Source organism: Pan paniscus, chromosome 8 (assembly GCF_029289425.2).
Source record: "Pan paniscus chromosome 8, NHGRI_mPanPan1-v2.0_pri, whole genome shotgun sequence".
NCBI classification, from domain to species: domain Eukaryota; kingdom Metazoa; phylum Chordata; class Mammalia; order Primates; family Hominidae; genus Pan; species Pan paniscus.
Window position 1 is genome coordinate 105,002,974 of NC_073257.2, and position 16,039 is coordinate 105,019,012.

The 16,039-nt window shown below is 37.6% G+C and overlaps 1 protein-coding gene across 23 annotated transcripts in view; it reads left to right on the forward strand.

Moving 5' to 3' along the window:
• The window catches only part of EXOC6 (exocyst complex component 6), a 257,578-nt gene that overhangs the window by 165,110 nt on the left and 76,429 nt on the right, over positions 1–16,039 (forward strand). For all 23 annotated transcript variants that reach the window (XM_055093148.3, XM_055093149.3, XM_055093140.3 and 20 more), the window contains one exon: positions 9,347–9,526. In XM_055093148.3, coding sequence (XP_054949123.1) covers positions 9,347–9,526 — 180 coding nt within the window. The remainder of the gene's footprint in view (positions 1–9,346; positions 9,527–16,039) is intronic.

The following is a 16,039-nucleotide window of genomic DNA, read 5'->3' on the forward strand; positions in this document are numbered from 1 at the left end:
AAAGTTTCTTAAACAATAAAGGAAAAATTATTGGCCAGTGACACTGAGATGTCCAAAGATAGGGCACTGCTGCTCAGTAGATGTCACCATGGATCCAGAGTCTCTCCATCTTTTAACTCTGCTTTATGCAATTTTGGCCTCATCGTCAGACTACTTATAGTGACCCAGCAGTTCCCAGCAGCTCTAGGCTGTCTCAGTCTGGTAGCAAAATGACTGCCTGCTTACAGTCCCAAACCTCACATCGTCATGTCCTGTCATCTAAAGGAAGAGAAACTGTCTCCCTCCACCAGCTGCTGTATAATTTTTTTGTAAGAGGATGGGACTGGTAATTGACTTAAACTTAGCAAGACCCAACCTTGGAGCTAGGTATCAGTTCAGTCTTACCCAAATGAGATAGCTGTGAATGGGGGCAGGGTGATTTTCCAAAATGTATTTAGGAATTATTCCAAGAGGGGGAATGGACAATAGACAGTAAATCGTATATGTTTACTAAAATCTTTAGCTATTACTACTTAGCTTTTATTCAAAACACACATGTTTATGCTCCAGGAGGTCTAGGTGGAATTTGTGCATGTGTATGTTTTAAAAAGTTCCTCAGGTGGGTTCTGTTGCACACCTATGGGTGGGAACCACAGATAGTATATTTAATTCTTACACATTGAAGTTTTTTTTTAAAGTTCTCAAATTATGCTAGATACATTTCTGCCTCCAGAGGGCACTATTTCCTTAACAAACAAAGGAAGAATTACTTTGTTTATAAACTGAATCTTTACATTTTATTTAAGAGTTAGCTGATATGCTGACTAGAATGTCAAGAGTTGATAATGCTCTTGACCTTCTGTTAAGGTCATAAGATTGAGACTATTCTGGGTTCAACTGTAGAACTCCCCAAGAAGTTCTAACTAATTTCCTTAGCAATTACTAAATCGCTAGTAATCATTAGTAATCATCTCTTAGGAATGTCTTACCACATAATTTAGTGTATTCCTATGTATAACTACAGGAAAAGTTACATTGAAAGCCTTTTCTATCTTTTCTTTCTATCCTTGCTCCCATTTCTTTAAAAAGAAAATATAGTGAGCCAGTTCATGCAGCTACAAAGATCAGACACATATGTTTTCTAATGATTATATTTGTCTGGATTATAAAATAAGCAGAATTCTTAGTCCTTAGGAAAGTCCTTTCAACTGTTGACTTTAATCATATTCCTGCTCGGGAGTGCTGTCTGAAATTTTTCTTTGACACAGTACAGCCCGTGATTCCCTGACATAGATTTATTTGCTTCCTATTATAGCCCGTGGAAAGCATTAATAAACCTTAAAAAATATTAGGTACCCTTCCCCGAAAGTTTTTTAACATCTTGAGAAAAGGTTATTTTAACTTAGATATTTTATGGGAAAAGTGGAACCTGCTCGTGGTGTCACCTCAGAAAAACAGACTTATCAACAAAGTTCTAGTGACAATAACAAAAAGCAATAAATAAATTTTTATGTTTTCCCTTTTATTTTTGCTTAGTTCCTTTTAGAAAGTGGTGTTTTCTGAACCACTTTTTCCCTAAACATGGTCTAGAAAGCATGTAATTATAATTATTTTTATTATTATTTTTATTATTATTATACTTTTAGGGTACATGTGCACAATGTGCAGGTTAGTTACATATGTATACATGTGCCATGCTGGTGTGCTGCACCCATTAACTTGTCATTTAGCATTAGGTATATCTCCTAATGCTATCCCTCCCCCCTCCCCCCACCCCACATCAGTCCCCAGAGTGTGATGTTCCCCTTCCTGTGTCCATGTGTTCTCATTGTTCAATTCCCATCTATGAGTGAGAACATGCAGTGTTTGGTTTTTTGTCCTTGCGATAGTTTACTGAGAATGATGATTTCCACTTTCATCCATGTCCCTACAAAGGACATGAACTCATTTTTTATGGCTGCATAGTATTCCATGATGTATATGTGCCACATTTTCTTAATCCTGTCTATCATTGTTGGACATTTGGGTTGGTTCCAAGTCTTTGCTATTGTGAATAGTGCCGCAGTAAACATACGTGTGCATGTGTGTTTATAGCAGCATGATTTATAATCCTTTGGGTATATACCCAGTAATGGGATGGCTGGGTCAAATGGTATTTCTAGTTCTAGATCCCTGAGGAATCGCCACACTGACTTCCACAATGGTTGAACTAGTTTACAGTCCCACCAACAGTGTAAAAGTGTTCCTATTTCTCCACATCCTCTCCAGTGCCTGTTGTTTCCTGACTTTTTAATGATTGCCATTCTAACTGGTGTGAGATGGTATCTCATTGTGGTTTTGATTTGCATTTCTCTGATGGCCAGTGATGATGAGCATTTTTTTCATGTGTCTTTTGGCTGCATAAATGTCTTCTTTTGAGAAGTGTCTGTTCATATCCTTTGCCCACTTTTTGATGGGGTTGTTTGTTTTTTTCTTGTAAATTTGTTTGAGTTCATTGTAGATTCTGGATATTAGCCCTTTGTCAGATGAGTAGGTTGCAAAAATTTTCTCCCATTTTGTAGGTTGCCTGTTCACTCTGGTGGTAGTTTCTTTTGCTATGCAGAAGCTTTTTAGTGTGATGGTGTGAATGGTTTTGTCATCATTTTAAATTTTCTTCTTTCAGATAAAAATAGTGTTTTTTCCCTCGTGACTTAAAAATTTCTAGATATTTGGTCTCTACCACCCCCTCAACTTTTGGTTAATATTTCAATTGTCCCATATTGCTTTTTTAAATCTAGGAAAATGTGAACTAATGTCTTTATTTTATTTTAATAAAATTCTGTAAAGTAAAAAAAGAGAAAGCTGGATTTAAATTTGGTTTTAATAAAATACCCAGTTTTATATCAATCTAAAGTTAACCAAGTACTTTAGCTCTGTAAGTTTGGAGGAGGGGAGCTTCTTGAATCTGGCTTTTAAAATCTTGTTATGCATCTTCTCTTCCTGCCTGTATTAGAGGCATCCCAAAAAAGCAAAAGAAATCATAAATAGTGGTCTGAGTGCAGATAGGAAATGCAGCGAACGATAGGAGCAATCAGACTCTCAATTTTCTTTGCCTGGTGATAGAAGGGAAGCAGGTTGAGTATTTATGAGATGATTGTACATAGTTCTGAGGTTTAGGGTTCTCTTATCCAGCTGCCTTCTGGAATTACTGCCTATCTTCAGTTGTGTAGTGAACTATATTCATCTGCTTAGATTCAGTAAATGTAGTGAGACATGAATGAGGGAACTGATTATGAACACTGGGGCAAAATGCAAAATGGTAAATACATATTTTTATATTGCTTTGAGAAAATTGACTTACAAATGATGTCATTAAGGTGTGTTATCTTTAGTTCTGTAGGTCATAAGCATTTACCATCTTAGGTACCTGCCCCTAATGTTAATGAAGTTAAAGAGAAATAGGTGTTACTGCCATGAATTATACATATTAAATATGACACCCCTTTCCACTGGTTAGTGTTTCACCTTTTTTTTTTTTTTTTTTTTAAAGACAAGGTCTTGCTCTGTCACCCAGGCTGCAGTGCAGTGGTGCAATCGTAGCTTACTGCAGCCTCAAACTCCTGAGCTCAAGCAATCCTCCCACCTCAGCCTCCTGAGTAGCTAGGACTATAGGCACAAGCCACCATGACCAGCTAAACTTTTTATTTTTTGGTAGAGACAGAGTCTCACTGTGTTGCCCAGGCAGTTATTTAACTCCTGGCCTCAAGTGATCCTCCTGCCTCAGCCTCCCAAACTGCTGGGATTATAGGCATGAACCACTGTGCCTGCCATGTTTTACATAAAAAAAATTCTGTTAATGTTTAATACCCATTTTTTTCTCCCTTACATAAAAATAACTACACTAAGTTAAGCCAACTTGGGCAATTTGGAAGGCTTGGAATTGTGATATATTAATAGTCTCCATACAGTTCTTTTAGTAAGACATTTATTGAGCATTACTAGGTAAAAAAACATAAGTAAGTATAAGAAAACTAATTTGTTTTAGCCCCTTCTGGGTGCCAATTACTGTTAGGTACTTTGTATTAATTGTAGAAGCTTGTATAATGCTCAAAACAGCCCTGTGAGATGGGGATGATTCTCATTTCATAAATAAGAAATTAAGTTAATTTGCTTAAGATGTAAAGATAAGTGAAATAGTGGGAATCACACGCCTTCCCATTTTCCCAAAACCGTTTTGTTTTTTTCTATTAAGTAAGTGGAAGTACTAACCCATATTCTTTATGAGTCATTTCTTCGTTATTCATTATTAGCAGGAATGGATTTTTTAAATGGCTACAAATTCCTTAACACTTCTCTCATTGAGAAGTGGGGACCTGTATCTACCCCTTCTCTTGATCTGGGCAGACTTGTGACAGCTTTGACCAAGAGAGTACAGTAAAAATCATTTGAGACTTTAGACTTCTGAGGCTAGGACATAAAAGGCAATGTGTTATTGCCTTTATTCCAAGTATGGAGCACACATGCTTGGAGCCCTGTGCTGCCATGTAAGAAGCCCAGTTACTCTTTAGCCACTTTAGTGCTTTGAGGAAACACTAAAGTGCTTGGCTTTGAGGCAGCCAAGCAACATGGAAAGGCTACCCATCCCCGGTGCCAGACATATGAGTGAGGAAGCCTCCAGATGATTCTAATCCCCAGCTATTGAGTCTTATTGCCAGCCTTCAAGTCTTTTCCAGCTGGTCACAGATGCTGTAGTACAAAGTCATCTCCACTGTTTCCTGACCCATAGAACCTGTGAGTATAACAAAATATTTGTTATTTTGAGCCACTAACTCAAAAATAGTAACTGGAACAGCCACCACATAAATACTTCTTCTAGATTCCTATTTTTCCATATCACCATGTAGCTTTTCCTCCATGAAACCCTATTTCTAACCAACATGATCTCTTCTTATTTGGTATACTTTTACTATACATGTAGTTAGTATAATTTGTGCATGTTTATTCATTTTGGGATTATTGTATTTTCTTTATTTTTCTTTATTTATTTTTTTGAGATGGAGTCTCACTCTGTTGCCCAGGCTGGAGTGCAGTGGCGCGATCTCAGCTCACTGCAACCTCTGCCTTCTGGGTTCAAGCAATTCTCATGCCTCAGCCTCCTGAGTAGCTGGGATTATAGGTGTGCACCACCACGCCCGGCTAATTTTTGTATTTTTGGTAGAGACGGGGTTTCACCATGTTGGCCAGGCTGGTCTCGAACTTCTGACGTCAGGTGATCCATCCACCTTGGCCTCCCAAAGAGCTGGGATTACAGATGTGAGCCACCGCACCTGGTCGATTATTGTATTTTCTATCCTTATCTAGATTTTCTGTCCTCAACTAGATTATAAACTTTTTTCAAGACAGGGGTGATTTCCTTTTTTCATTTAACAAGTGCTCATCTACTGCTTACTATGTGCCAAGCACTGTTCTCGGTGCTAGGGATATATCAGTGAATGAAAACAGACACACACTTCCTGCCTTCATTCCATATCTCTGGGTTCCCCATCTTGGATTCAGCCTATCATAGATCAAAAATATTTGGAAGAAAAAATGCGTGGTGCATCTGTACTGAACATGTACAGACTTCTTTTTCTTGTCGTTATACCCTAAACAATACAGTGTGACAACTATTTACATAGCATTTACATTGTAGTAGGTGTTATAAGTAATCAAGAGATTGTTTAAAATATACAGGAGGATGTGTGTAGATTATATGCAAATACCACACCGTTTTATATAAAGGACTTCAGCATCTGCAGATTTTGGTATCCGAGGGAGATCCCGGAACCAATCTCTTACCAGAGGATGACTGTATAAGTTAACTATTTTGAGTCAGAGCTCATCTTGCTACTACCATATTTAATAGTGCTTCATTAAAATTTCAATTCATATAATTAACATTAACTTAAATATCTGTTTTATCTAAAGTAATGTTTATTTTTACTTTCTTCTGTAGTTGAGGGGAAGCTCTGTTGAACTCAGTGCCTCTCCTTAATGTCAGCTTTGTGTTGGATCACTGAATGGGGAGAGAAGAAATATCTTGGAATTCTTGTTCTAATCCTACTGTGAAGCCAGGCATGCAAATAGAAAGATGTCTATCAATAGTTGGTTTTCCCCAGCCCACCATGGCAGTGAGTAGTAAGTGGTTAGTGTGAAAATTGGAGAGGGAGCCAAAGAAGTGTTAAAATGTGGGAATGGTACATTTTGATTATTCATCTGAGAATAATGTGTGGTCTGTTCTTGCTGAGTGGAGTGTACAATAGACGTCTGGTAGGTCCAGTTGATTTATATTGTGGATCAAGTCTTCTGGTTTTTCTGCCTGCTCAAATCTGCTGTTGAACTTCTTTAATGATTTTTTTTCTTTTTTTTTTTTTGAGACGGAGTCTCGCTCTGTTGCCCAGGCTGGAGTGAAGTGGCGCGATCTCGGCTCATTGCAAGGAACACCTCCTAGGTTCATGCCATTCTCCTGCCTCAGCCTCCCGAGTAGCTGGGACTACAGGCGCAGGCCTGGCTAATTTTTTTGTATTTTTAGTAGAGACAGGGTTTCACCATGTTAGCCAGGATGGTCTTGATCTCCTGACCCCGTGATTCACCCACCTTGGCCTCCCAAAGTGCTGGGATTACAGGCGTGAGGCACCACGCCCAGCCTAGTGATTTTTTTTCACTTCACTTATTGTACTTTTTTTTTTTCTTTTTTTAGATGGAGTATCACTCTGTCACCCAGGCTGGAGTGCAGTGGCACCATCTTGGCTCACTGTAACCTCAGCCTCCCAGGTTTAAGTGATTCTCCTGCCTCAGCCTCCCAAGTAGCTGGGATTACAGGCACACACCACCACGTGTAGCTAATTTTTTGTATTTTTAGTAGAGATGGGGTTTCACCATGTTTGCTAGGCTCATCTCGAACTCTTGACCTCAGGTAATCCACCTGCCTCGGCCTCCCAAAGTGCTAGGATTAGACGCGTCACTTATTGTACTTTTTAATAATTTCTATTTATATTCCCTATTTGTTGATGTATTCTCATAATTTTCTTTTAGTTCTTTAGATATGGTTTCCTTTTGTTCTTAAGTTTTTGTCCTATAAGTTCAACATCTGAGCTGCCTCACAGTTTCTATTGGTTGCTTTTTTTCCGTGTATTGGTCATACTTTGTTTCTTTGCATAACTTGTCATTTTTTGTTGATAACTGTACATTTATAATAATATAAGATGACAACTTTGGAAGTTCTCTCCTCTCCCAAGGGTTTGTTGTTTCTCCCATCTGTTGTTTGTTTTGTGACCTTTCTGAACTAAATCTGTAAGTCTGTGTTCTTTGTCATATGTGGCCACTGAAGTCTTTGCTTGGTTAGCTTAGTGGTCATCTAGTGATTGGATACAGATCTGCTTAAAAGCCTGGAACCTGTAAGTCCCCTAGTCTTTGCCAAAGGGCTCCGTGCACATGTTGGGGTGTGTCTTAAACACTGAGATAGGAAGTTAATCACTCTGCTTTGACTTTTACTTCCTGCTTGCACATGATACCAGTGGGCTAGGGGACGTCCCCAAATGCTGCTGGGACCTCGATCCCAGCCAGTGTCCAGGCTCTTGACACTGTCGTGAGAAGGAATTCAAGGATGAGTCAGAAAATAGTGAAAGTATGGAGACTTAATTGCAAAACAAAAAAGTACACATTCAAGAAAGGGGAGTGCAGGCACACTTGAGAGAGAGAGAGTGAGTGAGTCATGCACAAGGTGGGGTGGAGCTGCTATCTTTATGAGTTTCTTTAACCAAGGGATGAAATATTCATGATGATTCCTGGAAAAAGGTGGAATTTTTTTGGAACTGTGGTGCCACCCATTTTTACACCAAATATGAGTGTTCCTAAAATTGTCATGGCACTGGTGGGTATGTGATATAGTATGTTATGAGTGTACATTGAGCCCTGGGTGAAACTTAGGCCAAATCTGTCACCATGTTGAGTCTTGTCAGTCTTAGCCAGCATGGTTTACGCCCTGTTTTTCAGGGTCTTGTCTTATCAGCCCATAGCTTCTGCAGCTATTTCAACAGTTTCCTTTGGCTAGTCACATAAAACTGCTGCCTAGAATTTGCTTTTCTCATGTCACTACCCTGTTTTATTTCTGTCTTGCACAGAGCTTCAAGGTCAGCCATAAATGAGAGCTTGGAGCCTTCTTAGGTCTTTCCCAAGTGTGTACACAGCCCTATGTATGTATGTGGCCCTTTAGATGCCCAGGAATCTGTTAGAGCTTTTCAAAGTCATCTGTGGACATTTTATTCCCTAATTTTTCCTTTTAAGCCCTTTGGTTGACCTATTGTTTGTCCCAGTTGTTACCTACCATCTCAGGCATCCTCCATGTTAAACTTATTGCCTCTAATTGTTTTTGACAGCTGCCCCTGGGGAAAAGGCTTTTTGTACTAGGCAAGTCCTGATTCAGGTCAAATAAAGACATCCCTGTAAATAGGCATGGAGTCTTCCAGGGAACCACCAGATAGGTCAAATAATGATAATTCTCTGAGAATGTGGCTTTGAAGGAGCTGCAGCTCTGTTCTGTCTGCTTTGATAGCTGGCAAGCTATAGGTTTCCACCAGAGTTTTAGAATGTTGTCTTTTGAGAGTACTGTAGAGCTGGAACAGAGGAAGAATAATGGAAATAGGGCACATTAAAATGCTACAAAGCTCATTTTTCTACCAAGATTTAGCTGTTTTTCTTGAATAAATGATGCCTGTATTTCTGCAAGTTTTGAGCTAATTTTCAGAGTTCTGAAAAGGTTGATTTTGACAATTTTTGATAAGTTTTCTGGTTACTTTTATGGATGAGAAAATGTTTGGAGATCCTCCCGCTGTTATTTTTGCTGGCATCACTCCTATTGTTTCTTTCTTCTCAGAGAAATTAACTATCTCAATCTCTTTCTCTTCTGCCTCCACCCCTTCTTAAACTCAAAGCACTGGCAGATATTCCATTTCTTCTGTGATAGTCCAACTTAATTGCTCTCAGTGAATCAGGGGTTAGATAGAGGTGGTCTTCTGTGTTCTTGGCAACTTTCGTTTTTCTACTTCTGTTTCTCTTAAGGGTCCTCTTAGAGTTGTGAGAACAAGTCAGGAATTAATATCTCATAAAGTATTCTATCACATAAAGACAAAAAAAGGTGATAGGTTAGAAAGGAACTAAGAAAAGATGTGATATCCAGTCAAATAAATAGAGTACTGCCAGAAAAAAAAAAACCCACAGTTTTCCTGGACTTTGAATAAATGACTAAAATATTAAACCAAAGGTAAATGTAAAATAATATCTAGAATTGTAAAAACACTTGTTTTATTATCTGTTTCTTGTCTTTTGTTGTTATTTTGTCCCATGTCAGGATGCTCGACATGCAGCAGAAGGAGAAATATATACCAAACTGAATCAAAAAATTGATGAATTTGTTCAGCTTGCTGATTATGACTGGACAATGTCTGAGCCAGATGGAAGAGCTAGTGGTTATTTAATGGACCTTATAAATTTTTTGAGAAGCATCTTTCAAGTGTTTACTCATTTGCCTGTAAGTATAAAAATTTTCAAAAATTGTTTTATGTTTGCTTACTAAAGTATATTTTAGAATTTAGTTTGAGGTTTCCTTGCTTAAACCAACTTCTTGGAGTGCATGTTTCTTTCTCCATTATTATAAATCCATTTGTAAGGAATTATAACTTAGCCAAATTGTTTGAAATTTTAATTTATTTTATTTTTAACCAAAATAACTATAACTCTCTTTCCACCAAAGCCAAGGCAAAACCCTGAAACTGACAATATAGACTTAAATAGAAATAATCTCTAATAGAAATAATTTACATAGAGTTAACGTAATTAATGGCTTTTCCAGTTAGAAAGGACCAAGAAATTACTGGCTATTTTTGAGCCAAGAGAGTAAAAGTAAAACTGGAGCATTGTTCTGTCCTGGCACGTAGTCATAGCACATCTACATTTTGGACAGTTGGTTGATGAAACATTAAAAAAAAAGATACAGCAAGGACATTTGGGTATAAAGAAGCTGAAATGTTAGATTCTTCAGATGAGGACTGCAAAGACTAGAGATATTATGGTGGGATGAACATACTCTTACTAGGTATATCCAGAAATAATAAAACTATTAAAACATGAATGCAATAGTTTTATACAAAAAAATAGGAAGAAATTTTATCAACCTGTTTATCTTATGATACGATATAGCTGAACAGAAGAATAAAGTGTTTAACCCATTTATGCTGGAGGTTGCAAATTATTTTGTGTGAAAAATCAGATCTTGGAGATGACCTTGAGCAGTGTGATATAAATAACTCCCACAAGCTTAGTGTTCCAATAATGGAATGCTAGGCATAAATAGGTTAATCTGGAACCTATACAGCTGCGCCCAACCATCCTCTCCCTGCTTGGAATGGGGAAAAAAAAGGTAATTTTCCTCATCCTTTACTCTTTCTCCATCAGAAACTGCTTCAAAGAACCAATTAGAAAAGTTGAGGGAAGGTGTTCCTAAAAAAAATTAATGGAAGACTATTTTAAAGAGATTGTCATCATGGATCTGGGCCAGAGAATTTTAGAAGCTTACCCAGGGATGATACTGTATTCCTACCCAGGGATGATACTGTATTCCCAACTGCTGTCTTTGAACTGAAAAAGGAAATCTATAAATATATTTAATTTTTATATCAATGAATTTCTATAGAAGTGCTTTTTATATAGTTTATACTAAATGGTTGTTAAATTAATTTGAATTCACCTTGTCAGTATAAATCATGCTTCTAGCCAAAAGCAATCCTCAAGAACAAACACATGCACGTGCTTGCAGACACACACACACACATACACACACACACACGTTTTATGTTTTAATATCTGTGTCATGTATTGCTTTGAGGTGATGGGTAGGAATTTTGTACATAAATGGAATGTGTTAGAAATGTTTGGGGTAAATGTCTCACCTTCCAAGGTCACCTTCTAGGCTGACATCCTAGAGGAAACCCTGCTTTTTCATAAGACATACTCTGGTGGCATTGAGAGAAATAGAATCCTGGTCTAACTAGATCACTCATCTATCTATTACGACATTTTGTATGGCTTTAGCTGAGTCTTCATATGCCATTTTGGATTTTTATGTCATCTAACATAGATTTTTCTATAAAGGAAATAAATTTTTGTAGACCAATAAATTCAACAATAAATACAAGGTACAACCATATAAAAAGAAAATAATAGTTTACACCTAAGAAAAAAGAAAAGTGGGCTGGGTACGTTGGCTCACACCTATAATCCCAGCACTGTGGGAGGCCAAGATGGGAGGACCACCTGAGCCTAGGAGTTCGAGACTAGTCTGGGCAACATGGTGAAACCCAGTCTCTACAAAAAATACAAAAATAACTGGGCATGGTGGCGTGTACCTTTAGTCTTGGCTACTCAGGATGCTGAGGTAGGAGGATGGCTTGAGCGTGGGAGGTGCAGGCTCCAGTGAGTCGTAATCATGCTACTGTGCTCCAGCTTGGGTGACAGAGTGAGACCTGTCTCAAAAAAAAACAAAAGAGAAAAATGGTCCTAACAACAATATATTGTTATTCAAGAATGAACTACAAGCATGATTTTCAAGCAAAAATAATAAATTATTGACTATGGTAAATTTTAGAGTCAATAGAGTGATTTTATTATTGCTTTATATATTAGTTTTCTAAAATCCTGAAATTGTATTAAATATTCAACTAGATTGTTTTAAGCAAAGAGAAGAGGCAGAGGCATTAAATCTATTATTTTTCTAGATGAAGTATGGCATTACATTAAGCTACCATTTTTATTTAAATGTTTTAAGTTGAAAATGATTTCTTGGTTTAAGGTTATTCTTGGACCCAAATAGGGTAAAGGGCCAATTCTGGCCTTCTTTAACCCTCAAAGAAGCTTCAGACAAAGCTTATCACATTTAACTGCAAATCAGTCCTCTTAAGCAGAACAAGCCATCCTACTTACAGACATGAGTTAAGCGGTGGTTCTGGTTGGGCCCCGTGCCCTGTCTTTGATTTTGGTAGTGTTCAGGAACAATGGAGTACGTTAGAGTCAATGGAAGCTGAGAAACCAAGGGGCACTCTTTCAAATGTGCAAATATTGTCCAATAGTGTAAAAATTTGGAGATTTTCTGGGATAGAGGTGACTTTGTCACTCCCTGAAAGTTACCTGATTGAACCTTTTAAGCTTTTAGCTTAAAAGCTCCACCCTTAGTTTCACTGAGTATTTAGTTTCTGTCAGTCCCCTGCCAAAAGGGATCCCTTCCCCTCCCTTCCCCTCTGGTGAAGTCTTGCTCTGTCACCCAGGCTGGAGTGCAGTGGTGCAATCTTGGCTCACTGCAGCCTCTGCCTCGAGGTTCAAGCGATTCTCCTCCCTCAGCCTCCCGAGTAGCTGGGACTACAGGTGCAGGCCACCATGCCTGGCTAATCAGAATATTTTCTTAGTCAAAGATTGTCATGATGTGCAATTGCTGATGACCATTGCCTAGTGAAAAGTTCCATTTGTTCCAGAAAAGTTATGATCTATCCAGTGAAATTTTGTTCTCTGCTCACAGGACATGAGAACAGTACAGATTAATAGATAATGATGGTTTTGATGGAGTCCAGGGAAAGAACTCTGTCATTTTCACATATTGTGGTAGCAGTGGAAACCTGTAGGATTTGGAAAACCACAATAACCCGAATAATGTTCGCTTTAAATACCTCTTATATCCAAGGTTAGATGAGTGAGAGAATTGATTACTTCCCTTGCTGGCTGTGGTGGCTCACACTGGTAATCCCAACACTTTGGGAGGCTGAGGCAGGAAGGTCGCTTGAGCCCAGGAGTTGGAGAACAGCCTGGGCGATATAGTGAACCTCGTCTCTACAAAAAATTAAAAGATTAGCCTATTGGGAGGCTAAGGCAGGAGGATTGCTTGAGCCCAGGAGGCGGAGGCTTTAGTGAGCTGAGATCATGCCACAGCTCTCCAGCCTGGGCAGCAGAGGGAGACCCTGTCTCAAAAAAAAAAAAAAAAATCCCCTCACCTTGCCTCCAGATTAAAATACCTGTTCATCTGCATTTTTCTGTGCTCTAGCTGAGAAGGCAGCCTCTCTTCTGGCTACAGGAATTAACAGCAAGCTAAATAGTATTGATAGAAATAACAAATATTTTCCCATTACCCAAAATGTTAAGCTTCCCTGCTAAATATAGCATCTTCAGTTAGAATAATAAAAAGGCAAATTCACGTGAGGAATGTTTATCTTTTATTGTTTCTAGAGATCTGAGTGCTTGAGGATGTGCATAGATGGGCTGTAGAGTTAGAAATACTTATATTTGAACTTTAGATTTGTAATTTACTAGCTATGGGATCCTGGCAAGTTGCTTAATCTCTCTGAGCCTCTTCCCTTCTGCAAAATGAGCATAATCCATTTTTCCCATAGGACTGTCATAAAATGAATGAAAATAGTATGTAGAGAAGTTGTCTGGCAGGGTACTTGGCAAAAAGTGGGTACTGTTAATAAATGTTAGTTTGGTCTTTTATTCTCCTTTCTTCCCTTGTTACAGTTTTAAAACCCTTTATAGTATTAGTTTCATTGTGTAATGAAACTTTTTCACTTTTTTTCGTTATATTTATGCCTGTGTTTTAAACTTGATATGAGTTTTCATTCTTATGACTTTGTATTATACAGCCACTTGAAAATGTTCTTTATTATGAAAGGCATTCATTGTAAGGCATATTTGAATCATTATTATAGCTTGAGTTGCAGTGCTTACAATTGCTAACAGTCAGATGCTAGCTAATGCCAATGAGGTCTGATTAATATGTAATTTTATCTCTAAATTAGTACCCTTGGAAATCATGCCAATTTTCAATATTTTAAATGTGTAAGTTTCCTTTCTTTTAATAATTTTTTTCTGACAATTAGAAAATATAGCCAAGTATAGAGAAGGAGACAAAAATCACCTTTATCTTGTAAAAAGATCATCATTGTTTTAGCTGGGCATGGTGGCGGGCACCTGTAATTCCAGCTACTCGGGAGGCTGAGGCAGGAGAATTGCTTGAAGCTGGGAGGTGGAGGTTGCAGTGAGCCTAGATCGCGCCATTGCACTCCAGCCTGGGCGACAGAGCACGACTCTGTCTTACAAAATAAAAATAAAAATCATCACTGTTAACATTTTTGCAAGTATTCTTGAGGTTCTCTTTTTCTATGCATTTATGACACTATTCTAAGGTGAATGTATAAGCAAGCTTTGTTTTTTAAACAAGATTTTATATTAGCCAGAAAATTTAAACCAGAAGAATTTTTAAAAACATTAAACATTCATTCATCACTGACATGAATATAAGTAGAATAAGTTGTTGAGCAGCTTGGACATATCTTGTTATTCTTCATGACTGCCAAATGGAACTCAGTAACGTTTTACTGTGAACTTACTGCCTAACCACCCAGCATGGGTCCGTTTCTGGAAATAACAGCTAACATTTTCTTCCTTTATAAATGTTAATTGTGTACTCATTTTAATGAAGATAGTTTATTGATTTACTGTCCATAGGGGAGACATGTAAATGACAGTGAGTTTTAAAAATGTCTTCACATGTGTTTATCACTAAAGGTACCCAATTTATGCAAATATTTATACTAACAAATGGTTGTCTTTTATGGTAGAGTAAATAGAAGATATGGAATGATCAATTTGTTCATTTTTCTTCCTTTGTAGAAACTCTTCATTGTTTTGTCTTTAACTATAATGTAATATTCTTTGCTTAATTTTGCTACTACTCTAGGGATATTAAATTAGTAGATAAATCTGGTTCTAATTTGAATTTTAAATATCAAAAAATTTATTCCCAGAAAGATATCTTTTCCTTTGCTTTCAAATATGCTTAACTTTTGATTTTCTGCATTAATGGAAGTGGTATGATGGACAATTTAAAAAAAAAGACATGATCGGCTGGGCGCGGTGGCTCACGCCTGTAATCCCAGCACTTTGGGAGGCCGAGTTGGGCAGATCATGAGGTCAGGAGTTCGAGACCAGCCTGACCAACATGGTGAAACCCCGTCTGTACTAAAAATACAAACATTAGCCGGGCAGGGTGGCACATGCCTATAATCCCAGCTACTCAGGAGGCTGAGGCAGGAGAATCACTTGAACCCGGGAGGCAGAGGTTGCAGTGAGCCAAGATTGCACCACTGCACTCCAGCCTGGGTGACAGAGCAAGACTCCGTCTCAAAAACAAACAAAAAAAACCAGACATGATCTTTAGTAATAATATGAATTTACTGTTGGCATATGGTTCTCTATGTGGTAATTTGGGGTATTTTTCAAGAAAATCTCACATCAGAGATTAGATGCCTAAAAAGCTGTCCATTAAACAAAATCTATTAACAGGAGTATTCCTCTGAATATCTTTTACTCTGAGATTAGTAAATGGCCTCAAGATCATGTTGGGAAATATATATCCCAAGATCCAATTGTGCACACTTCTTTCCAACTGTGCCTTGACAGTGGCATCACATTGGTAGCCATGGTAGGAGTGATTAGACCATTTTTTTTAAAAAAAGGATACAAATTAAGGCTTTTTCCCCAGAGAATCATTGTTACATATTTACTAGCACACCACTAAATAAAGCATAACTTTTATAATCATGCTGTCAAAGAAAAATTGTTTAGTTTTTATTAACTCAAGAAATCAAGCACAGTATATGCTCAATAATAAGATTAAAAATATTATAGTAGAAACTTCTTTCAAGATGGGGAAATGTACAAGTGTTACTCGATTTAAACAGCATCTTCTTCTCCATCTGTCCCTTTTAAGGTGTTTCTCTTTTCAGGTATTTCCTTTGAAGAGTTTTTTTCCCTTGGTTTAATTGTTTGCTTTGGGCTGTAGTGTTTTACTGATGTGCCAATTTAGTATCCTTTGTAAACTATTTTCCCACTAAATGTATCTGATATTACTAAATTTTTAATTTGCATTTTTAGTTTCCATTAATGATTTTAGAACATAATATGCTTTCTTTAATTGAGAAACAAATATATGCTCAAGAATAAA